Here is a 26146-nt window from a genome sequence, read left to right as displayed (position 1 = left end):
TAATAGAAGGGACTTTTATTCTTATTTGTTTTAAAGAGAATTCACACAGCCATTGATTATACAGCCACTTCTCAGTACTTTTTCCACTTAAGAAACTGGAACACACCATGATGAGGAGAATGCCCAAACAAGGACACCGGCTCATCAGCTAGGGTACAAACACACACTTAATTGCTTGACACTTTATTGAATGCAAAGCAAGATTAAGCATCTTTGCCTTCGTTGTACACAGCTGAAGCAGAAGCCGAGGGAGGGGAAGACCGCGCAGCTTTCCTTGGCAGGGCAGATGTGAGCCCTGCAGTCCCATCTTGCTGTGGGGGGGCTAACCCATGTTCTGTCGGTTGCCGTAGCCCCTAGGATGGGTGTCCTTCCAGTCATCCCACTCCCGAGCTCTGTGGAGTGTTTGTTCATCATCCTCATCCTCCTCCTTTTGTTCCTGATCTTCCTGTTGCTGAGTACTTCCTTTGAGCTCTGCTGGAGTGGAAAAACGAGAAAGCAGGGCTGAGAAACTGACGGAACGTCAGGAGCCTTGTGCCACTCTGAACACAACTGCGTACATAAGGTGAGGACAAGGCAGGCAGCTGCTACCTGCCCACCCCAGGGCCAGGAGGATCGCGGAGAACACTTCTGGTACTGAATACATGACCTGTTAAATCATAGTTAAGAAATGATGCTCTGGGGGTGGCACAGCGGTTAAGCGTCTGCCTTCGGCTCAGAGCATGATCCCGGCGTTATGGGATCGAGCCCCACATCAGGCTCCACCGCTATGAGCCTGCTTCTTCCTCTCCCACTCCCCCTGCTTGTGTTCCCTCTCTCGCTGGCTGTCTCTATCTCTGTCGAATAAATAAATAAAATCTTAAAAAAAAAAAAAGAAATGATGCTCTGAGTGATCTGCATAAGAAGGCAAAACCAGAAAAGTTGCATTCGCAGAATGAATTCTATTTTGGGAAAGATTTCTTGCTAAAAAGGCCAAACACCGCCCCTCTCCCCCCACCCCTGCATACACACAAAACAAAACCACCAACTGCCCAACAGAACCCCAGCCAGCCAAAAAGACTCAAGCAAAAAATATTTAGGATGTCATGATTTGTGGTACGTCAGGAAGGAGGGACTGCAGGTGACTTTCCCCCCTCCAGCCAGGTCCTTTATTATAGCTACACATTTCTGTGCGCACGCGCATGTGTGTGAAATTGTAAATCACGGGGCAGCTGAACGTACTAGAAGACTATCTGTGCTCTTTGACACTTGCTTGGAACAGGGCCTGAAGGCCAAATGGCACCTGTTATGCAGTGTACACCCAAAAGGTATTAAAGCAACTGCCACGTCCCTCTTTTGCATTCATTTTATTTTCCCTTTGTGACGTAAAGGAGCATTTCCCCGCTACCCTGAGTTCGCCCATGAGAAAGATTCTCATTACTATGAGAAAAAATGAAACGTGGGAATCTGATCTCTTCCAACAGCTTATGAGCTTTGTGTTCTTTTTTTTAGAACAATTTTTATTGTAAAATAAAAGATACCGGAATACACACACACACACACTTTTTAAGTTTTTACACAGACGCTAGACGTTTGTACTCTCCATCTGGGCCAAGAAACAGAGCTTCTGTACCTATCCCAAAAGCTTCTCCAGGAGCATCTTCCAAATCAGACCCCCCCCCCCAAAGGTTAACCACTATACCAACCTTTAAATTAGTAACTTCCTGAAGTTTATTATAGCTTTATGACCCAAGTGTGCATCCGTAGATGCCAGAGATGTCCATTTGTACTTTTAACTCAACGATTTTTAGTACAGAGTTGTGAGACCATCGCCAATGAAAAACAATTTCCATCACCCCAAAAAGCTCCCTTGTGCCCAGGTACTGTTGATTCACATTCCTTCCCTCCCCCTAGCCCCTGGCTGTCAGCAGGCTACCTTCTGTCTCTATTCTGGAAATTTCCTATTGATGGAATCAAACAATATACGGTCTTTGGGTCTGACTTTTTTCACTTAGCGTAATGTTTTTAAGGTTAGTCTTGCTCATTTACAAATATTTTCATATCCTCCTAATCTACAGGCTCCAATCCCACCCCTTTCTTTCCTTACAAGTTATCTGTTGAAGAAAACTGGAGCATTTGACCTGTAGAGTTTCCCCAAGTCTGGATCTTGCTGACTGCATAGTCGTGCTGCAGTCCAACAGGGTCTTCCGTGTTTCTGCAGACTGGCAAGTGGATACAGATGCCTGATCTGACTCATGGTTGATCCCTTCGGAAGGACTCTAGCGGGGGCTGTGTTCCCTCATCAGGTGGCGCATAACATCTGGGTCTCATGTGTTGTGATGTTAGCAGCTGTTGATGCTTAATGCCTGGATTCACTGATTTTCTGGGGGTTTCAAAAAGTTGATACTCCTAATTTTAACATTTCTTTATTACTTACAACGCTTTTCCAGACAGGCTTCCCCTCATCTACTACTATGTAGTTGCCCAGGGGAAAAAAGACAAGATCGACGCTTGATTCTTTCATTTTATTTACTACTTGTCAAGCTAATCGATGGGTTCCTTCTCCTCTGAAACGGAACAATTTTTGTTTTTAAATATAATTATGACTCATGGATTTGATGGGTTTTAACCAACTGCAATGATTTCTAAAAAATATGTTTAAAATAAGCTTCTAAATTTTAGAATAGTTTTAAATTAATAGAAAAAACAGAAGTTAGCAAGGAGTTCCTTCCTCTCTGTACCCGGTTTCCCCTATTATACTACTTTTTTCCTGAGCTTTTACCTAACATCCTTTTTGGTTCCAGGATCCCATCCAGAATGCCACAGTACATCTGGTCCTCTGTCTCTTTAATCTCTGTTTGGCTGTGACAATTTCTCAGCTATTCCTTGTTTCTGAGCACCTGGGCAGTCTGGGGGAGTACTCATCAGGTATTTTGCAGAATGTTCCTTGATTCAGGGCTGCCTGATGTTCTTCTCATAATTAGACCGGGGTTATGGGTTTGGGAAGAGAGTATCATAAAAGTTGAAGTGCCTTTCTCATCACATCAAATCAAGGCAACACACCATCAACATCACTTCTCACTGCTGATGTTAACCTAGATCATCTGACTAAGGCAGTGTCTCTAAGGTTCCCAACTCCTTCCACTGTTGTCTTTCGAAGCAAGTCACTAAACAGCCCACACTTCAGGGGTGAGGAGTTATGCTCCACATCCTTGAGACGGGAATATATACACACATTATTTAGAATTTTTCTGCAGGGGAGCTTTGTCTCTTCTCCATTTATTTATTTGATCATTTATTTCTTTCACTATAGACCCATGGACATTTATTTGATTTTTTTGTATTGTAATCCAATACTGTTATTTTCCTGCTCGAATTCTTCCCGCTTTGGCCAGCAAGAGTTCTTTCAGCTGGCCTGTGTACCATTAACAGACCTAAATTGCTTCTTTGTTTTTTGTTTTAGTGCTTCTTTATTTTCTAGTGCTAAAAGGAGCTTCAGGCTCATCTTGTATATTCTCTGCCCCAGCCTAGAAGCAGCCATTTCCCTAAGGGGCCCTGGTTGTTGTTGTTGTTTTTTCTTTTCTTTTTTTTTTAATTTAATTAATTTATTTTTAAAGATTTTATTTATTTATGTGACAGACAGCCAGCAAGAGAGGGAACACAGCAGGCGAGTGAGAGAGGAAGAAGCAGGCTCCCAGCGGAGGAGCCCGATGTGGGACTCGATCCCGGAACGCCGGGATCACGCCTTGAGCCGAAGGCAGACGCTTTAACGACTGCGCTACCCAGGCGCCCCTGTTGTTGTTGTTGTTTTTTTTTTTTTTAAGATTTTTATTTATTTATTTGACAGAGATAGAGACAGCCAGCGAGAGAGGGAACACAAGCAGGGGGAGTGGGAGAGGAAGAAGCAGTCTCCCAGCAGAGGAGCCTGATGTGGGGCTCGATCCCAGAACGCCGGGATCACACCCTGAGCCGAAGGCAGACGCTTAACCGCTGTGCCACCCAGGCGCCCCCCTGTTGTTGTTTTTACCCAGAGAATGATTTTAGAAACCCAGGTGTGGGCTCTGGAAGTGCTCATTGCTATTGACAATTACCCTCTTTGAAGCCAGTGGAAACATTTTCAAATTGGTTTCGGAGTCCTACTGCTACAACCCTAGTTATCTTTGAAAATTTCTTTCCTGTCTTTGTAACAAGATGTTCCCAGCTCATCTTGTCTACTTCCTGCCCCAGACCTGGAATTAGCGATTTCTCTAAGACATCCTGGTTTCTTTTAATGGGAATGGTATTTCAAGACCACAAGCTGTGTGTGTGTTTACTCCTCAATACAATTTCTCATGAGTTACTATTCAGCACTACCGGTTTGTTTTATTTCTAACTTAAACTTTTTTCATCTGTATTTTTCCACACTAAAAGTCTTACTTCTCAAAGACAGAGGAGGATAGAATTAGAAATCGCCTAATTGCTCACTTATATTATCTCACATTACACACAGTGTTGGAATAACACTAACATTCCCACCTATATAATTACTGAGAACAGTTTTTTTTCTTGCATATGCTTTCCCCAATTCTCCATTTTTAAAAACAGTTGTACTGTATCTACATTACCTGAGCACTGAGCAGATAAACGTTACATACTCTATTACCTCCCTTTTAACTCCCCCTTTAGTCTTAGTTCTACAAGTGACTAGTACTCTCCACCAGTCCTTAGTGGATGTCTTTCTCATCATTTCGGTTGTCTGAAGCTCATTCTCTAGCAAATTCCTTCGGAGGCGATCATGGGAACAATATTTCCTGAGCTCCTGTATGTTGATAAATGTCCGTACCCTTTATACTTAACAGTCACTTTTACCAGGTACCACGTCCTTGGCTCACATTCCTCCCCTTGAGTACCGTAAATATATGTTACTCCGTTTTATTCTGGCACAAAGCATTGGTGTCACAAAAGTTGGAGGGTGATCTTTCTTTCCTTTATAAATCATCTGCTGTTTTTGCTGAAATGTCTGAGGCATTTTATTTTCTTCTTTAAGGTCTAGTAATTTTATGACAGTGTGTCTTGTGGTTGGTCTCAGGTACATGGTGTGTTTTATCAAAGTAAATCTTTTTTTTTTTTAATTCCAGGAAAGTTTCTTTACCATTAGTTTTTAGCATTTATTCTTTTTCCTTGCTTTGGTTTTCTTCTGCAGATAATCCTACTATCCAAAAGTCAAATCCTCTTTGCTATCTTTAATACCTGCCACTTTTTCTCAAGTTGTTTATCTTTGTTTCTTTTTTATTTTAAACATTTTCCCTTTTACCTTAGCCAGGCATTTTCTGTAATGTTTACCCATTCTTGTTTTCTTCTGGTTTAGCTTCTGGTTTAGCTTTCACTTCTGAAATAATTCTTATTTCTCCCAAGTTGTCCCCACATTTCTGTGTTTTATGAATCCTATTTTATATTGTTTGTTCCTGTCTTACACAGTTTTCTTAATGCCTTCCAACAAATTTTTAAACAATATATATATTTTTAGCAGTACACATATTAACTTCATCCAATTTTTAAAAACAGTACATGTTTTAGATTTGTTGTTTTTTGAGCATGTCTTTGTGGAATGCTTTTGGCCCCCCCCACCCCCCATAATGATTTTGTGTGGGATATGACCTTGGTAATTTTGTGTTTGATTTTTTTCACAGCTTTATTGAGGCATATTTCACATTCCATAAAAATCCACCCACTTAGAGTGTACAGTTCAGTGCTTTCAGTATATTCGGAGCTGTGCAACCAGCACCAGCATCTGCTGTTCATTCTTACGTGGAATAAGTTCTCCTGAACTTTTAGAAAGTATGGTTCAGGGCGGCTTTTCTAACTTCCCAGAGGCTTCCCTTCTACCGTTTTTATGTCTGGTGAAAAAACACGATGACTTGCTTCACTGGCTCTGGTCCTCTCGCCCACTTTTATCTGAACCTTCCCTTTCCTTCTTCTTTATGGTCCCTGTTCTACTCAATGTCAACTCTACCCTCAGCAACTTCCCCTCAGTGTGGGACCCTGGTCCTGGAAGCAAGATCTGGTGGGTTCTTTCCAGGACTTCACTAAAGACTGGACTTCTCCATCTCTTTCAGACTCTGCCCACAGGTCCCTTGTACACCCCTGTTTTTGTGGAGGGCAAAGCTCCTCCCATTTCAACTGCTGTCCTTAAACTGGACTGCCACACTGTGGAGGGAATGTGTTCGCTGTTTTGGAATTCTGCTGTTTGTCAGGTCTCTCAGGTGGGTCTGTCAACACTTTCTGCTTTCTCCTGCGCCGATGCCAATCACTTGTTGATCTTGTGGTTATGAGTGACTTGCCCTTATCTGTTTTTATTTTGAAGTTCATGGGGATACATTGTGACCTACTTTATTGAAAATGTTGCCCATGAGGGGCGCCTGGGGGGGCTCAGCTGGTTAAGCGTCTGCCTTCAGCTCAGGTTATGATCCTGGGGTCCTGGGATGGAGTCCTGAGTTGGGCTCCCTGCTCAGCAGGGAGTCTGCTTCTCCCTCTCCTTCTGCCCCTCCCCCTGCTTATGCTCTGTCTCTCTCTCAAATAAGCAAAATCTTAATAAAAAGAAAAAAAGAGAAAAATGTTGCCCGTGAGTTTCTTTGGTGTTATTAAATATCCATGTAGACATATACACGAACATAGCACGGCTCAATGAATTTCCACGTCTGAACACACCTATGTAATCAGTACTCTGATCAGATGGAAACACTAACTCCACAGAAGTCCCCCTCAGGTCCAGTTCCATTCATGATCCCCCACTAAGGGTGAACACTATACTGGCCTTTAACCAGCCTATACAAGTTTCGCCTGTTTGTGTACTTCATACGAATGGAATCTGAGAGTCTATGTTCTTTTGTGTCTGGCTTTTCTCACTCATGATTACGTTTGCAAAGTTCTGCTATATCTGCCACTGACAGCTCAAGAACTAGAGGTAGTTTAACCTCATTGCTAAACAGTATTTTATTATGCGAACACACCCAGACTTCTTTATCCATTCCATCATGTACAGGCATTTGAGGAGCATCCAGCTTGGGGTAATACAAATGATGCTGCTATGGACATTCTTGTACAAGCCTTTTGTGGACGTAGGGTCTCATTACGCTTAGGTATAACCTTAGGAGTGCAACTGCCAGGTCACGAGGGCGCACCTACGTGTGACTTGTATGCATCACGTCCACCGCACCCCTAGACTGTCTACGTCTGTTATTGTTTCCCTTCCTTGCTTTACTTTGGGTTTATTTTGTTCTTGTTTTCCCCAACTTCTTAAGCTAGACCCGTAGGTAATTAACTTTCCCCTTCTCTTCTTCCTAATATAAGTCCTGAAAGTTACACATTTCCCCATCAGCATGGCTTTAGTTGTATGCCGCAAATTTTCATTGTCATTCGGTTAAAGATACTTTCTCATTTTGTGATTTCTCTTTGACCCGTGAGTTATGTAGAAGGATGTCGCTGAATTTAAAAATATCCAGAAGACTTCCTAGGTATGCTGTTACTGATTGCTAATTCAATTCCATTGTGGTCAGAGACCATATTTAGCGTGATTTCAATCTTTCAAACTCACTGAGACTTCCTTGATGGCCCAGAATATCGTCTCACTTGGTCAATGTGCCATGTGCATTTGAAGGTGTACTTTGCGGCTCTCGGATATACTATTGTACACATGTAGGTAAAGGTGGCTGCTAGTGTTGTCCAGATCATCTACGTCCTTACTGATCTTCTGTCTAGGAATTCTTTCAATTAGTGAAAGAGAAGTATTACACTCTCCAACTATGACTGGAGATTTCTGTTTCTCTATTTAAGTCTATCAATTTTTAATTCATGTAATTTAAAAAAGCTTATTAGACATGAACATGTTTCTCACTGCTAGGTCTTCCAGATAAATTGCTCCTTTAATTGGTCTGACATGCCCTTGTTTATATCCAGTAACACCTTCTGTCTTGACGTCTACTTTATCTGATGTTACTATGGCTACTACAGCTTTCTTATGCTTACCGTCAGCATGGTATATTCTTTTTCATCTTTTCACTTTCAACCAATCTGTGCTTTTAAAATTAAAATGCATCTCTTGTAGACAGCATGCAGCTGAGCCTGAAATCAATCTCTGATTTCTAATTTGGACATTTATTCCATTTACAATTTAGGATAATTACTGATATGACTGGAATGGGATCTGCCATTCTGCTACTGGTTTTCTGTTCACCTCATTTTTTTTTTTGTGCCTCTCTATTCATTCTTACTTTCTTCTCTCTTATTTTCTCTATTGACTGTATAGCTTTGTCTCTTTGCATTATTTTTTTAAAACGGACTTCACTTTTTAGAGTAGTTTTAGGTTCACAGTAAAACAGAATGGAAAATACAGTGTTGCTATATACTCCCTGCCCCCACAGAGGAACAGCTTCCCCCACTATCAACCTCCTGTACCAGAGTGGTACATTTGTTACAATCAACAAACCCACATTGCCACATCAGTGTTGTCCAAAGCCCACAGTGTACAACAGGGTTCCTCCTTGGTGGTGTACATTCTATGGGTTTGGAAAAATGTGTATAATGACATGTATCTGCTATTATACTATCATACAGATTGGTTTCACTGCCCTAAAAATCCTCTGTGCTCCATCTATTTGTCCCTGCTTCTCCTCTAACCCCTGGCAATTGCTGAGCCCTTTACTGTCTCTCCAGTTTTGCTGTTTCCAGATAATATGTATGTAAGTTTTTTCCATGTTTTCTTATGGCTTGATAGCTTTTTTTTTTTTAAAGCACTGATACTATTCTATTGTCTGGATGTGCCACACTTTATCCATTCAACCTACCGAGGACATCTTGGTTGCTTCCAAAGTTTGGCAACCATGAATAAAACTGCCATAACCACCTGTGTGCAGGTTTTTGTGTAGACCTGTTTTCAGCTCATTTGGGTAAATATCAAGGAGCAGGACTGCTGGATTGTATGGTAAGAGTTACGATTAGTTTTGTAAGAGACTGTCTTCCAAAGTGGCTGTACCACTTGGCATCCCGACCAGCAGAGAATGAGAATCCCTGTTGCTCCATATCCACACCAGCATTTGGTGTTGTCAGTGTTTGGGACTTTGGCCATTCTTATATGGGTGTAGTGGTATCGTTGTTTCAGTTTGCAATTCCGTAATGACATACGATGTTGAGCTTCTTTTCATACGCTTATTTGCCTTCTGTAGATCTTTGGTGAGGTGTCTACTCAGGCCTTCTGCCTATTTTTTAATTGGGGGTGTCTGTTTCCTTATTGTTCAGTTTTAAGAATTCTTTGTATGTTTTGGATAAGAGTCTTTTTTTAAAAAATATTTTATTTATTTATTAGAGAGAGATCACAAGCAAGGGGGAAGGGTAGAGGGAAGAGCAGACTACCCGGATGTGGGGCATGGGATCATGACCTGACCTGAAGGCAGACACTTAACCAACCGAGCCACTCAGGCACCCCTGGATAAAAGTCTTTTATCGGATGTGTCTTTGGTAAATATTTTCTGCCAGTCTGTGGCTTGTCTTCTTATTCTCTTGATGTATTATTTTTTTAGAAGATTTTATTTATTTATTTATTTAATTTGATTCAATTTCATTGGGGGAGGGGTGTGAGCAGGGGGAGGGGCAGAGGGAGAGGGAGTGTCCCAAGCAGAGGGCGTGAACCCTACACAGGCCTCCATCTCATGACCCTGAAATCATGACCTGAGCTGAAATCAAGAGTTGGATGCTCAATCGACTGAGCCACCCAGGCGCCCCTTGATGCAGTATTTTTAAGTGGTTGCTCTAGGTAATACAATATTCCTTCCTAACTTTCCAGTCTACTTAAGAGTTAATACTGAACTACTGGGAGGCAGCCTCAAAGATGGACCCCAACTATCTCGGCCTCCTGGTAGTCATGCTTTTACGGAGTCCCCTCCCACACTATGTGACCAACAGAATATGGCAGAAGTCATGGTACATCACTTCCAATGTTAGGTTATAAAAGATACTGGGGCTTCTATCCTGATCATTCTCACTCAGATCTTTCACTGTGGGTGAAAGGAAGCTCCTAGCTGTGAGCGACCCCATGGAGGGACCCACAAGGGGAGGCCTCCTGCCAATAGCCAATGAGCTGGAAGCAGATCCTCCAGCCTCAGTCAAGCTCTCAGAAGACTGCTGCCCCAGCTGACAACCTGATTACACCCTTAAGAGATCCTAAGCCAGAATCACCCAGTGAAATTGATCCTAGATTCCTCACCCTCAGAAAATAAACAATAAATGTTTATTATTTTAAGTTGTGACATTGTAATTTGTTACACAGCAACAGATAATCCGTACTACTTTACATAAAACAAAAGAATCTCACAGAAAATGGTTCCACCTAGTCTGTCATTTTTGCTGTGGCTGTTAGGTATGTTACATCTACATACAGTAGAATCCCCCCTGGATGATATTATAATTTTTGCCTGAAGAAGCCATATGTAGTTCGTTCCCTTCAGAATTTCTCATAATGCCAGTTTCCTGGTGAAGAATTCCTTCAGCTTTATCTGAAAATGTCTTAATTACGCCTTCATTTTGATGGATATTTTCACTAGGTCTAAAAGTCTGGGGGGACAGGTCTTCTCCCTCTCCCCCAACACTTACTAGACGTTGTTCTGCTGTCTCTGGCTCCCACTGTTTCTAATGGGTAGTCAGAAACAACTCATATCATTGTTCTTCTAAATGTAATGTGTCCTTTATCCCTGGCTGCTTTCAAGATTTTCTCTTTTTCTTTGGTTTTCAGCAGTTTGACTATAATGTGCCTATGTGTGGTTTTCTTTGTATTTAACTTGCTTGGGGCTTGATTAGATTTCTGAATCTGTAAATTTGTGTTTCACTGATTTAGGCAACATTTCAGCCATCATTTCTTCAATTTTTTTTTCCTGACCCCTTCTCTCTCTCTCTCCTTTCCTACTGGTATTTCAATTGTACATATGATAGAACTTCTTACCTTATTCCACAGGTCACAGAAGCTCTGTTCACTTTTTTCCAGTTTTTTTTTTTCAGACTCAGTGGTACTGATCTATCTTCGAGTTAAATGACACTTCCTTCTGTTACTGTCAATTTGGTATTGAGCTCATCTAATGGGTTTCCAAACTGGAGATACTGTATTTTTCAGTTTGAGAATTTTTTTGTGAATAGTTTCTACTTTGCTGCTGCTATTTCTTTTTCCTAGTTCTTTTTTTAAGCATGAAAATAAAATCTTTATTTTCAATGATTACCCACCAAGAAGACAAAGTTAGGTTCATCACAGTTTTAGCTCTTGACTCAAACTGAACTAGGAAGCAGATTTACATCCATCAGATACAACTAGTGGGCCAACTTTTTAATGTTCAGGCTATCTTGAAAGCTTGCATCATACTAGATATCGCTGGATTCTCTAGTGACAGAATGCCAGCAATGGCTGACACTAAGGAGAACTTGTGAAGTGTTTTTAATAGGAGATATTTTCTAATTGTTGCCAAAAATTAAGAGGGTTATAAACACGTTACATGTCCAGAAACAAGTTAAGATAATTGAAAGTCTACCCACAATGATTTAGGAATGTGTATGTTATAATCTCAAGAGGGGTCAACAGTCCACACGGACTAAAATAATACTTGCCTCTGGGAAGCAGGTATGTTTGTAAATATAAAATTATATTAGACATCACCTGCTGAGATTTCTTTTCATTCATTACAAACATATTTTCCCCTCTGCCCTTGAGCATGCAAATAAGCTGCTTTAAAGTCCTTGTCCGAGAATTTCAACATCTGCGTCATCCAGGGTTGGTCTCCACTGACTGCTTCTCCTCTTGAGCATAGGTCACATTTTCCTATTTTTCTTTCCCCCGTATGTATAGTGGCTTAGGATTACATCCCAGACTTCACGAATGGTAGGTTGTAGAGACTCTGAATTCTGTTTCGTTCCTCTAAAGACTACAGATTTTTCATTCTAGCAGGCAGTTCGTTTGTCTAGAACCACAATTCTAAATTCTCTTTCCTCTGCATTGGGCAGCAGCTGCATCCTCCATTCAGTTATTTTAGCCCTAGCTAGGACACTTGGAGACTACCCCGGGCATGCACAGCTTAGGTGTCAGCCTGAGATTTAGGCGAGGTGTATATAGAGAATCAGGGCTCCTCCTCCGTGGTTCTCTCCTTTATGGGATCTCGTCTCATTTCTCTCATTTCTTAACCTAAGACTGTACGTTTCTATCCAAGTTTCACCTACCCCCACCTATCACCATAACTGCAGACTGCCAACGGGTGAGAAGCTGTAAGAAACAAGAAACCCTTCCAAGTGACCACTTTTCTCTTCTCTGTGCTATAGTGGAAATAGCCCTGGAATTGGGAATTTTAAGACCTGAATTCAAATCCTAGCCTGGTCACTTTCTAGCCACGCTGACTTTGTGTAAGTCAGTTCTCAGACACCATTTCCTCATCCTATTATGGGGATAGAAATGTTTGCTTCACAGGATTGTTAAGAGGAGCAAATGAGATAATACACAAGATAAGGAAACAGAGGCTCAGAGGGGCTAGATGATGTCCTATCTATTAAGTGGCAGGAATAACTGGTTACCCCAGGTCTGTCCATGCTTTTTCTAATATACCATATTGCTTCCATCTTTATAATAGCCAACCTCTCCACCTTTCCCTTCCAAAGATGCCTCCAAGTATATACCATGATCTAATTCCCAAGTTGGGCACCAAGAATACAGTTAAGACAAAGACCCTGCCCTCAAGAAATTTCAACCATTCCCTTCTTCTACGTGTTGACCGCCCTCTAGCCTGTGTCTGCTCTTACTCATTCTCTAGGTCCTTTGGGTAGCTGTCTTAATTTCTTCAGTCTGTAATTTTTATCTGTGGGAGGGACTGGCCTCGAAACAATCTACTCTGCCATTAGCAGAGGTGGAACCGCCATCCATGGGACTTTCGCTTTTGCTCCCTAGCTGCTCAGTCTGTTTTTAACGCCAGGACATCTGAAAGGATTCCAAAATCAGGCAGCCACTGCCCCCATCCTCCCAGAATCATCTGCTATTTATCTTAATAATAAATAAAGTAAGAAATACTGCCTAGAATCTTTGTCCACATTACTTCTGCTCCTAAAGGGCAACAATACTTGGTCTGAATTTAATTGCTAGGGAGCAAGGAACCAATAGTGTAACTATTTTCCTCCTCCCCCTGCATACCTGGTGGTGTCTTGGCTATGCCTTGATCTGGTAATGCTCCGTATTTCCGATGCTGCTCATACCAGTCATTCACCGTCATAGATGCCAGACTTGGGTAACCAGCTCCAAATACTCTGCAAAAATCACATTACATTTAGAAAATGAAACCTAAATTGCACTATTAAAAAGCCTCTTCTCTTTAGTGACAAAACCTGTGTCTGTTTCATCCTTGTTCCCCTGCCCAGCCATCTTCTGAGGAGCTCTGTAAACTCCTGTGAGGATATGTAGAAAGAGGCATCCAGGAAGGTGCGTTGAGGTCAAGAGCTTTCACTTGAAGGTAAGTAGCTCAGGGTCATCGCCCAGAACGCAAGCCCAGAGACCGGTGTCCCACAGAGCAGTGGTGATAGCATGGAAGGGGTATTTCTAGTTGGTGGGTCTAAAAGGGACACAGAGGAAGGAGACTTTCCTGCCACCTTATGGAAAAGCATCTCAAGAACTCAGAATTAAATCCTAAATAGGCAAATACGGCCTTTTGAGAACCGGAGCTGAAGGCAATATGGGAAACAAGTGAAGTATGCAATTCTCCATTAGGTTCCCTCCCTCTTTCTGATTTATTTATTTTTGTTGGTTTCCTTTCGGGCCTATTGTTAAGCTTGAGTTTGTGAGGGAAATGTCTGATGAAGAGAGATGTACAGAAAGTATTAGAGATACCATCCCTCTGATGAAGGAACAGCCACCACAGGCGAGGACATGGCCTTTTAACAACGCCCATTCTGTCCACTACTCATGCACTGCAACTGAACCATAAAAGCAGGGGCCTACAAAGGCAACCCACTTTCTAGTACCACCTACTTGGCTTGGGCCACATTCCGAGTGAGAACGAAGGGTTTCATTGGCGGTCTGTCCTGACGAGGTGAATGAGAAGTTGATGCCTGGAAAGGAAATTAAGTTATCAGAAGCACATTTTTGCCATGTTGCCTACCCCACTATGCAGGTCTTCAGGTGCTTGAAAAGCCCTAGATTCAAACTTTGCCTGCTCCCTATTTCTCAGTCTCTCAGAGCGAGCAGCAGAATACTTACGGCGGAGGCCGCTTAGCTCTCCTGAGGAGGCCGGAGTACCCTGCTGAATGAAAAGGAGGAGAAAGCTCTCCCAGAAATCATCTCACTGAAAGTAAAAAAATTACTTGGCTTTAAAATCTTCCCCTCCAAAGAAGGAGATTCCAAAGGCTTTTCCATGGTCCAGCTAAATCCCTTGAGCTGAATTTGAAGTCCCTTTCCTCAGCCTGGCCTTCAGTGCTAAAGCTGAATTATTAAGACCCTTCTTCTAAAACCCCCTTCCAATGTAATTATGCAATTAATTGTCAAGAACCCCTAGGTTTTTAGAAGAGGGTGTTCCTAAAGGCAAGGGGGAAAGAATGTGTTGGTAGTTTTCATAGAGCGGTGTATAGAAATGTTTGAAGGAACCTTGGCTATCTGGGGGCATACTGAAACAAAGCATGGTCAGGGAAAAGGAGTTCACTTGCGTCTAGGTTCATCACTTCCAGAGCCAATCCCAGTACCAAATAAGAGAGCATTAAACAACGAAGACAAACAGGGCAGGGGAGGACCCACGAGAGTCCAGCCTCAAAATGCCTGCAAGCCACTCACCTAGATATGCTCTAGGGGCCTTATGGCCTTAGAATCCTAACTGTTTATTCTTTGATCCTTTAACAGGAGGAACGAGGTTGATGCTACCCGGAGGCCTAAGCTCCTGGGATAATTAGTACAAATCAAATTAGGAAGAGATTTCTCTGAGGACTTAAATAAATGCCTGTGGTGAGCTGATAAATTCAACTCAATCCATGTTTGTATGCTGAACCACAGAGGAAGTGGCAGCAGAGCCTAATCTTTTGAAGCAGCAGCTGCAAAACAGGGTGATGATTTTCAAAGACTGCCAAAGCTGTGTCACACCAGGTTTTCTTTATCAGGATACCCAACATCTTCTGCATGGAAAAGTCCTTCTGTGTCTCATACTCGGGGGATCTAAGGGGGTGAGAGCGCGTCACTGTGTAAGGTTAAATTCGGATTCCTCCCTCCAACCTAAATATATTCCCGATCATTCCTTTTATCTTCTTCTTTCTACTTTTTTCTCTCCCTCCTCCCTCCAGTCCCACTTTCCCTCTCCATTCCCATCCCATTCCTCTTCTCCTTTGGTTATTACAGTGAAGCACAGCTTTTAAAGGCCAACCTTCCTCTGCATTCCCTTCAGCGGTCAGGACTCCCCACAGCCCGAACCAACTTAGGTCACGAAATCACACATGGCTCGAAGTGTGTCACAGGTCAGAAAGCGCTGGGGAACGCTACTGGAAGCTAGAGAGAAGGCTGCCCTAGGGATCCTTCCGCCTTCCTTCCCTAAGGTTAATAAGGACAATGATTTTATGGAGACTTCAAACTTCAAAGGATTTTTAAATTCGATCACTCTCCTGTAGAACATTCAAATCTCTTGACAGCCCCTTTTTGAGCTATATAGGCAGTGACCAGGCTTACCTCTGTTATGGAGTCTTTTTCTCTCAGGATCTTTATCTCCTGGTCAATGCTCTCAATCTCTTCTAAGCTGATACCAATCCACCTTCGAAGGTGAAGGAGGTAATATTCACGAACACGCTCGTCATCTGCTTGGCCACCTTCCACAGCAGATTTCAGTGCAGACAACCTATGCTCCATCTCCTTCTTCTGCCTGTATCTGTTTCACACGAAAGCATTAGCCACGAACTTAAAAATAAAGAGGTATTCCTTCAAAGAAGGCCACCGTAAGGGGTTACCTTTGCCAAGTGACCAGGCAGTAAGTACGCCCGCCAGTTTCCACTTTGGAAAAATACCGGTTCTAGACCCCAGAACTCGCCACCAAGGCTGCAAGTCCTCAAGACTGCCAAGGCAAGGAAGGGATCAGCAGGGGCTGCGAAAGACATTCTAAAGCCACAAAAACACGGAAGTGACCTGATCTGAGCAACTCCTCCCATCCTCTTTAGAGATGGGAGTCCCTCAGCCATTTTATTGCATCGACCCTTACTAACTTGGATACCTAACATTGGTGTCCACTGGGGAACTGCAGCTTCAAAGAGTCACAGAGTCTTCGGGGTTGTTTATCTGCCACTGACACAGGAAGTCCTTGGGAAAGAGCCTAAAAAAAGTGGTCATCTCTTCTTCTCTTCTGGGCAAAACCACCTTAGCTCTTGTGGCTCTTCCTTCTACTAAGGGAATCCTATTGTTTGAACCAAGGAAACACTCTCTTTTTTGGGGTATTTTTCTCAAGGACAAGATGCTAGACTAAGTGCTTTTATTTATACGATCACTTTTTTTTTTTAAAGTAAGCTTTATACCCAACATGGGGCCTGAACTCATGGCCCTGAGATCACGAGTCACATGCTCTACTGACGGAGCCAGCCAGGCGCCCCCTGACTCACCTAATGTAACGTACAGACTCACAACCATGCTGCCTGCCTTCTTCAGGATGCATTCATTCCCTGAGAAAGTACTTCGTGAGCACCTACTGCGTGACAGGCACCGTCCTCAGGGCCGGACACCAGCAGTGCACACAAGAAAGTCCTCGCTCCCCTGAAGCTCTCGTTCTGGTGGAAGCCGACAAAAACAGGTGATGAGTCGGGTGGCAGTTAAGTGCCACGAAGCAGCAAAAAGCAAGGTACAGTGGGCAGAACGGTGGTACCAAAGTAGAAGAGCTATTACATACAAGGTGATCAGAGGAGGTGATGTTGGAGCAAAGACTTCAATCAGGAAGCAAGCCGTGCCGGTATCCGAAAGAGGGTTCTCGGGGGGGAAAAGAAATATGATGGTCCCGGAGTGGGAGACAGCCTGGCTTGAAGGGTTTGAGAAACGGAAAGTAGGCCAGTGTGGCTGGCATGGAGCGAAGAAGAAATGATAGTAAGTGAGGTGAGGGAGAAAGCCGGAGCTACAATCTGTAGAACCCTGTAGGCTGTAAGACCCCAAATATCAAATACCATGATATTTTGAGACAGGAAAGCCACTGGAGGCTTTTGAATAGAATACATGACATGAATAGAGTGACATGAAAACTTGTTTTATATGGGCCACTCTGGCTGTCGTGCGGAGTGCAGACTGGGGGGGAGGGGAGGCAAGGACGGAAGCGGAGAAATCAATTAAGAGGCTATTGCTACAATCTAGACGAGAGATAGGGACTTGAAATAGGGAGATGGTGAGCTGTGGATGTATTTAAAATATAAAACAGATTTACTGGCTGTAAAGGCTTGAGAGAGAGACAGGAGTCAAGGAAAAGTTCCACAATTTCCAAGAGAAGTCTTTTGAAATACCTCTGGCTGGAACCCCAATCTAGATCTCCGGAATCAGACGCTCCTCTGCAGGTGTTCACCCAAATCCGGAGTTCTTAACCTGAGCTCCACGGAGACAGTCTGGGGGGAAGGGGGCCTTGAAGTCCCTGAAATTTTATGCAGAATTCTACTTTTTTTTTTTTTTTTTTTTTTTGGCCTGGGAGAGGTCTATTGTTTTTATTAGGTTATCAACAAGGTCCATGACCCATGAAAAGTCAAGAACCACTGGTCTGGAGACATTCTTTATTATACAGACCTTTTAGGCTCTTCTGATCCCTTTACCCAACAAGTGGAACAGTTTCTATGTGGTTACCCATCACCGTCACGGCACCACCATCCGTAGCCTCTGAGCAAAACACCGCAAAGGTAAACTCCTAGTTCATGAACGCTCTTACAGGTATCACTTGAGAACAGTCAATTCCGGTCCCACTCCTACCCCCGCCCTCTTTCCTAGATGTACCTACAGCAGGAAAAAACCTACCAGGGCCTTACAATGTATACAATCCAGGGTCAATCTGGGTCCATTTACGGTCCTTTGAATAAGGTTCCTGTGCTTCCTCTCCCATTCTCTGCGCGCTCGCAGTCTAACCGCACTCACGGGCTGCTGCTTTACTTCCTCGCTCCTGTGACTTCCGTTCCTGTCATCTTTGAAACTTTGGCTCCTCCACTCTTGCTTTTTTTTTAGGCCAGTATTTTTTGAAACCTTTTGGGCTTAGCCAAAGAACCCTTTCTTCTTATGAGAGCTTATTTGGAAGTCCAATAAGTAATAAGCAGATAAAAACCCACCTTAGTTAAATCAGAGGAGGGCTCCCAACAACCCCCCTACCCAGGCACTGTGATGGATTCTTAGAGCTCCAAGGAACAGACTGAAAACCACTGTCCTAGGCCTTTCATCACTGTTCTAGATTTCCCACGGTGAGCCATTACATGGAAACACTCCCTACCACCTTAGAATCCCCAATGCCTATCACCCTTCTGACTCGGGACAACTTTCCCCACTCCCTTTTTCTGTTTTCAAGCTGCTGCAGAGAACTAATGAATTATAAATTTGTGCCAAATGAGTCAACAACAGATTCAAATGATCAAACTTTGGCTGAGTGGTCACTCGTGCTCAGCTATCCTTCTGTTCATCTTTGGTGGATTCCACGCCACCATCACACTCACCGATGGCCAACCGATACAGAATTCAACGTCCCTCTTTACCTTAAAATCTCTGTAGTTTCACCTTTCCTCATCTTTAAGGAGCTAACGCTGTCTTTACCAGGGCCAGGTCTTTACCACTCCACTTTTGCTGTCGATCCTGTCCCTACGCACATCTTCCCAGGCCTCTCACTGTCAATCACCCTGTCATCAGCAGTTACAACTTTTCACTCTACTGGTGCCTTTCCCCTATCCTAGAGAATGCCTTCCCTCAACCCATGTTCTGTCCTTTCAAATGACCACTCTTCTCTTTTCTGTGCTATAGTGAAAAGAACTGGGAATTTGAAGACCTGAGTTTAAGGCGTAGCCTGGACACTTAGGAGGTGTGTAACTTTGGACTAGCAAATTTTCGTAACCCACATCCTTAGCTCTAAAATGGAGATAAGATCTGCTTCCTGGGGTTAAGAGGATCAAATGGAACAATACACATGAAAGTACTTCATAAGCAGCAACAGAATACAGATACTGTCAGGGGATGGGAAAAAGGAGGCCAGGAGGGGCTAGGTGATGCCCCATCTATTAAGTGGAGGAAACTGGATTGGCCACGCCAGGCCCATCTGACTCCAAAGTCCAGGCTTTATGTGCAACACCACATTGCTTCCATCTTTCTGATAAACACTCTAACTGGTCCTCCCGAGATACCTCAAGTACCTACTATGATCCACTTACTGGGTTGGGCCCCAAGATACAATGATGCAATTACGGTACCAAAGATGCAATGAGTCCAGGTCTCTGACCTTTAGGAATTTCAAGTCTAGAGAATGACTGATAGTTACACTGTGATAAGTAACCTGAACGAAGTGCTACAGTATCTGGGAGAGGGCTGGACAGGGAGAAGTTTCAAAGAGTACAAGACATTTGCTCTCTCTCTTCCCCAGGCTTCTATAAGCACCTTGCAGAGTCTCTGACCTCTGATTGCTCTTTCCTTCCTCTTTCTTCTCCCTTAATCTGCCCCAAGATTTTATCCTTGGCTTTTTCTCTCTCTCCATGTTTTTCCTCGGTAATCCATCCCCACCAAAGCTCCTGAAGTTTTAGCACTAGCTACTAGTCTCCTAAGTTTTAGTTACATTTCCATCTGTCTACGGGCATACACCCAGTTGTCACTTCAGAATCTAAGTTCGGTAAGTAGAACACTAGGCTCATTGCTTACCCAGCTTCTACTTCTCTATTTCTGTCACAAGAACGATGGTGAGGTTAATTAACCAGACTCCCACTCTCATAGATGGGAATCCGAGTAGAGAGGATACGTGAAGAAATGGGCCTTGAGAGAGGATGTACCATTTAGATGTTTTATGTAGGATGGCCTCAGTACGTAAAGTCGTGGCGTGGGGGAGGAGGGAGGACTTACAGAAAATAAACAAGGATGTCAACAGTGTGTTTTCTAATCATATCAATGCTTCTTGCAAAAGTAATACTTTTGACTGCTGTCACTTCATTTTTATCTCTTTTCCCAGCTGAAGTACTATTATAACATGTTAATTTGTCTTTCTGCCTCTTTCTTCCCTTTCAGGACGCTACACACATCACTTCCGTCTGCAGACCTCTGACCATGGTACTCTTAGCTTCTGCCAAACCAGACTCCTCTGCATGCCCTGTACATACCCTCAAGTTACCCCGCCGTGGGCTTCTGCTCTTGTTGTTCCTCCTGCCTGTCAACAAGAAATGTTTCCTGAGCACCTCCTGTATGCCAGGCCCTGTGCGAGGCATAGCACAGCGAACAAGAGAGAAACAGCTCCTGCCCTCAAGGAGTATACATTCCAGTAGAGGAGAAAGACAAAGCCCAGGAAGAAAGAACAATGAAGAGCATTTCATGCAAAGAGAACACGTACAAAGACTGTAGAAGGAAGGAGCTGGGTCTGTGCAAAGGACTGAGAGAAGGTGACTGTGGCTAGAATCTAGTGACAAGGTGAGACTGAAGACAAGCAGGTGAAAGACCGTACAGGGCCTTGTAGTTAGTGGTCTGGCTCTTCCAGGGGAAGTGCTAGTGGCCTACACTGAGGTATGACAGTGGAGATCCAGAGAAACAGGACCTAAGATTCATTTTGTAGCTAGAACTGGCAGGCCTTGTTGGCGGACCGGATATGTAGAGTCAGAAGGGAGGAACTGAGGCTGACTCCTAGCTGCTGGCTTAAACACCTAGGTGAATGGTGACGCCACTCACGGAGACAGTGAAGACCTGCGTGTGGGGGCACAGTGGGGGTTGAAGAAGCCAAGGAAGGGTTCAATTGAGGCCGTGTTGAGTTTGAGATGCCTGTGAAACATCCATGTAGGGTGCTGGAAGTATGAGTCTGAGGGTCAGGAAAGGTCTGGGCTAGTGATGTAAATGGGGGAGCCATGAGCATAAAGATAACACTATTATCTTGTCTGGCAGACATTTTAAAAACATGTTCAAAGACCAAGCTTTCTAGCCAAAGAAATGGAAATAAAAACAATGAGATACCTTTTTTTTTGGTTTTCCTAACTGGATTCTCTAAGTGTTAACATCTAAGACCAGTGCAGTGGGACATATTCTAAAACTTTCTTATTGTGGAAAGCAATGTTGCTACCATCAAGAGTCTTAAATACTCAAACCCTTTGATCTAGTCACTAGTCCTTCTAGAAATCTATCCTACGGAAACAGTGACAGAGGCATTAAAAATGTCTGTTCCTAATACTACTTAGAAGAGCAAAGACAAACAAAAACAAATAAAAAAGACCCCGACCTATACATAGTCTAAGTATTTGACAATAAAAGATTAGTTTGAATAATTACGGTACAACTATGGGATGGAATATTATGCAACCATTAAATATCATGGTTTCAAAAGACATGGGGAAATGTTCACAATATAATGTTAGCTTGAAAAGGATAAAAAAAACCTATATATACAGTATTATTCCAAATGTATTAACTAAAATAACTATGTATCTGGAAGGAAATACATCAGCAAGTTAACAAGGATCATCTCTGAGTGCTAGGATTAAGGTCTTTTTGATTTAAAAAATATTTTTTTCCCAACTTTCTACGATGAGTGTTATCACTTCTACATTCAGGAAATCTGTAATTTCTGTTTTTAAGCACAATTCAAGGCTCATCTCAAATGCATTACATGCTGAAACCTCATCCTCATCCCTCCAACCAGATGTGCTCACTCCCTGGTCTTTCTCTACAACCCCCTGGCATCTAGTCCTGTTTTTGGGTGTACTATAATTATTTGGATACCAAACTCACTGTTTAAATTACCTGTTACATGCCAATGGGCTGCCCCATCTTCTTACAAAAGACAGGATGCTGAATTCCACTTCCTATCAGTCTATCCCGTTTCCTCAAAAATTGCTCACTGTCACAAACAAACCCTGAACTACACTTCGTTATTCTTTTGTAGACCATACCATCTGAAATTCCGTTATTATTTACTAGCTTATTGTCTGTCTCCTTCACCAAAATAAAAGCTTCATGAGGGCATGGATTTTATCTGCTTCTCCATTACTTAGAATAGTTCCTGGCACACAAGAAAGGCTCAATACATATTTGCCAAATGAATGAATCAATTTTCAGCTCCGTAGCCCAGACCCCTCCTCTGATCTACACACTACCAGATACCTCTACTTGGAGGACTCCTAGATACCTTAAATGCAACATGGCTCAATACTGGATTCATTTGCTCTCCTATCCCGATTTGTTCTTCCCCTTCTATGCCCCATCTTTTTTTTTTTTTTTAAAGATTTTTTATGTATTTATTTGACAGAAAGACAGCCAGCGAGAGAGGGAGCACAAGCAGGGGGAGTGGGAGAGGAAGAAGCAGGCTCCCAGCAGAGGAGCCCGATGCGGGGCTTGATCCCAGGACTCCGGGATCACGCCCTGAGTCGAAGGCAGATGCTTAACGACTGAGCCACCCAGGCGCTCCATTCTATTCCCCATCTTAATGAGTTCCACAAGCCATGCGTCTATGACAGAAACATGGACATCTTCCTTGTTGCCTCCGTCTACCCCACCTCCCAGAACTAACCGATCACCAGGTTTTCTGCAGATTCAACCCTTCTAAATAAATACATCCCCCTCATCTCTTCTGCCATTGCCGCAGTGAGGCCTCATCACTGTGACCTAACTCCGTCATGCTGCTTCCTAACTGTTACCAGTGTGTGCTAGTCAAAATGCAAGTATGACCCACATTACTCCTTAAAAAACCCCCAAACCAAAAACCTCCAGGGGATCCCAGTCACCAACTGAAGTTTACGTTCTTTGGCATGGCCTACTAGCAAAGACATTTACAGAATATTAACTCTGTGCCAGATACTGCGCTGTTTTATGTGCTCTATGTTATGTTTCTTAAGCCTACAAGACAAGTACCCTGATTACTTTGAACACGATGTCACACATGAAGAATCCTGAGGCTCAGATAGGTTAAACGAGTTGCGCAAAGTCCAAAGACTTCTAAGTAAAGCTGGGTCTCAGACCCAGGCCCTGACTCCACAACCCGTACTCAGCTAGGAAGGCAGAACAGCAGCTGACCTGGCATACTTATATACTTGTATACTGCATCCGCCACTGTGCTAAGTGCTTTTTATGTATTTCTCTTTTAATCTTCAAAACTACTTTATGAAGAAAGACCTATTATTATCCAATTTTACAGCTGGGGAAATGAAGGCACCAAGAGATTAAGCAACTTACCCAAAGTGAGAGTGATTAGATGGTGGAACTGAGATTCAAATCCCTCCCCAAGTTCTTTGCAGCAGGGCTATTCCTCTCCCTTCCTCACATCCCAAGCTCTCCTTGGTCTGGACCCCACAACAGTCTTCAACATCATTTCTTCCCCTCTCTCCACCAGCCCCCCTTCATGTTCTAGCATCATCTAATCACTTACAGTTGTTCCCCACCCACACATCCCCACCCCAGCACTGTGCTCTTAAACACCCCTGTGGCTTTACTAACACTATTACCTCTGCTAGCTAATGCCCTCCTTTCCTCTTCCTCTAGATAATATTCCTATTCATCCTTACACAACTCATTAAGGAGTCACCTCTTCCAGGGAGCCTTCTCCTCTCTCCTGCTCCCTCTTTGCTTAGGTGTCCCTCCTTTCTGCTCTCACAGTACCCGTGCATTTCTCTATCACATCATTTTATACTGCTACTTTGCTTTTATACCTCTTCTCCTCACTAGACTATACACTCCTCCAAGGTGGAGACCACCCATACTCATATGAACACCCACACTCAGTTTGTATGTGCAGTGCCTAGAGTGCCTCCTAGACACTGTGAGCACTCATTAAATGTTATTTAAGACTGAGAGTAAGCAACTTGTTCAAGGTCACAGGATGAAGCTGTGCTAGGACGAAGATTAGCTCAGGATGCTACACACCCGATCCATTAATGTTTGAACAGAACTTCTCACTCAGCGGATCATCAATGGGTTATAGCTACAAGATGTTGTGCCCTTCAGAGATATCTACCCCACTGTACGTATGAATAATGCTATGCTGTGATGTGGGAAAAGATTGGGAGACACTATGCTATACTACATTCTGTTGTTGGCAACCACGGGGTAATAGGGGTTAGATGGCTGGGTTAGGTATGACTGTCTCAACAAAAGCAGTGGCTTCTTGAAAAACTCAGGACAGCAGACTCTCACCAGGGCCTAATGCTCAATAGGAACCAAAAGAGTGACAGACACCACTGTTCCCCTCCCTGTCCCCAAAAACATGCCCCCCCCAACAGCACTGCCATTAAGGCAGTCCTCAAATTATAGCTATTAACCCACCTCTCTATTTTAGCCTGTCTTTGAGATGCCATAGCAACGAGGTTAGGATAGGCCATGGAGGAACTAGCAGTGTTATTATCAGTTGAGTTGTTCTTGGCGTTAGGCAGCTCAAACTCTGCCACATGATAGTACTGGCACTGAGTTAAGTAGTTTAAAAAGTGTTCTCGAGCCTGCTGCAAATGATCTAGACGCTTGCTGGGGTTGACTTGTTTCATGGTCAGTGCTCCTTGAAATGCTGGCACCATCAGGTACTTCAGGTCGGTGGAGGCAATCTCTTCCAAATCTTCATTTCGGCTGGAAAGAGCAAAGAGGCGGCTGTGAAGCCTGGATGGGCATTCACACTGCAGCCCTCGCTTCCTGTGGGAGGGGAGGGCTGCGGTGGGTGTGTGGAGGGAGAAGGCAGGAGGAATGAAAGTGGCTGACCGCTCACACCCAACGCCTATGCAAACAGCCAACATCAGGGAGCAGAGTCGTGGGATATCAACGACCTCGAAGGCAGGTGGAGAATGTAAACAATGTACATAAGATCGCAGTGGGAGGTAGGAATAAAAGGCTCCTAGGCCTTTTTAAAGGGTTTCCTCCACCCAGGCTCAATGGCTCCACCCTTAGTAACCATTATTACCTCCGTTCTCAGCCATTATTACGCGGTCCCCCATACCTGAACAGGTCGAGCTGCGATAACATTTCGACAGCCTTCTTAAGGAGGTCGAGTCCCTTGAACACCTTCTCCTGGATCATTCGGGAACCGGTGGGTTCAGTCGCTACTTCCACTTCGTCTAGAAGCTGCTTGCTGGTTTCGAACAGTTCGGGGAGCCGCGGCAGCAGTAACTCGTCTTCAGCTGTTGCCATCTTGGAGGAGGGAGGAACGCTGAAGACCTCACTTCCGGGGTCAAAGGCAAACTTGGTAAAGAAGAGCTCCGCAAGCGCGAACAAAACCGGAAGGAGCTCCGTATTGGTCAAGCTGCCCCATTGTTACCAAAGCGCCAAAGGACTTCCGGGAGCCGCTGGTCGCCGGCCCCGGCAACCGTTTCCATAGACTCATCTTTGTCCGCTGCTGCCTAGCACAAGTAGTAGGCATCTGCTAAAAGCAAGCAAGCAAGCATAGCCCTGCGTGTTTTCAGGTCGCTCCTCGTCGCTGATGCCGGGCTGGGAAGTTCCGTGGACTCTGAGCTTAGGCGTCGGCGGGAGTAGGTTGAATTCAGAGCGGGCGCAGGTGCGCTGCGGGGGCCGGTCAAGCGCGCGCCTGACCTGGCGAGGCGCTCCCTCGGTTGAGGGGCCGGGCAGCCAGCGGCTCCAGCCGCCACGCCGCTCCCCGCGTTCGGTCGTCAGCGCGCGAGTGTGCCAGTGGCGCCCCCCTCCGGCTTCCGTCCATCCAGCCGCTAGAGCCCCCGGCTTCTCCCAGCCAATCCTCGCCCTTCCTCTTCCCCTTCACGTCATCCCTCCTACACCCCCCCCCCCACGCACACCCTGCACCCCTATGTCCTTTTGGCCCGGCTCCTACACACAATCACACCCGCCCACCCACCCCTCCCTCAAACACCCCTGAGGCCGGCTCCTACACCCCCCCGCCCATAAACACCCCTGTCTCTCACACACTCCGGTAACCTGCAATTCTAGTCACTCCACAGCCAGCTTCCTCTCCAAAGTTACTTATTTTGTGAAATCTTCCTTGAGCCCCCTCCCCTACCAAGCCACTGAAAATTTTCACTTTTTGTGGCTGGCTGT

At 44.1% G+C, this 26146-nt stretch overlaps 1 protein-coding gene across 2 annotated transcripts; it reads right to left on the bottom strand.

The window, feature by feature from the left end:
- IGBP1 (immunoglobulin binding protein 1) lies at positions 1–25756 on the bottom strand. Of its 2 annotated transcripts, none has more exons than XM_026485806.4 (6): positions 25080–25756; positions 24422–24715; positions 15668–15863; positions 13994–14073; positions 13163–13275; positions 1–474 (listed from the first exon to the last, which is right to left on the bottom strand). In XM_026485806.4, exons 1-6 carry the CDS (start codon positions 25268–25270, stop codon positions 323–325), a joined length of 1026 nt encoding a protein of 341 aa, XP_026341591.1. In that variant the 5' UTR covers positions 25271–25756; the 3' UTR covers positions 1–322. The 2 variants fall into 2 exon arrangements, with proteins under 2 accessions (XP_026341591.1, XP_026341590.1); XM_026485805.4 differs by having other exon boundaries at positions 1–471; positions 25080–25750.
- Positions 25757–26146: the final 390 nt, after the last annotated feature.

This window comes from Ursus arctos, chromosome X, assembly GCF_023065955.2.
Source record: "Ursus arctos isolate Adak ecotype North America chromosome X, UrsArc2.0, whole genome shotgun sequence".
In the NCBI taxonomy this organism is placed as follows: domain Eukaryota; kingdom Metazoa; phylum Chordata; class Mammalia; order Carnivora; family Ursidae; genus Ursus; species Ursus arctos.
The sequence above is the reverse complement of the archived record's forward strand: the minus strand, read 5'-3'. Positions and strand labels throughout refer to the sequence as shown.

Bases quoted from the DNA above. Each gene is read 5' to 3' on its own strand.
- IGBP1 (XM_026485806.4), bottom strand. From the start codon at position 25,270: ATGGCAACAGCTGAAGACGAGTTACTGCTGCCGCGGCTCCCCGAACTG. The intron at 24,716-25,079 runs GTATGGGGGACC...TGCTCTTTCCAG, and splicing joins TCGCAGCTCGACCTGTTCAG to CCGAAATGAAGATTTGGAAG. The intron at 475-13,162 runs GTATGCAGGGGG...TTTCCACTCCAG, and splicing joins CATAGCCAAGACACCACCAG to CAGAGCTCAAAGGAAGTACT.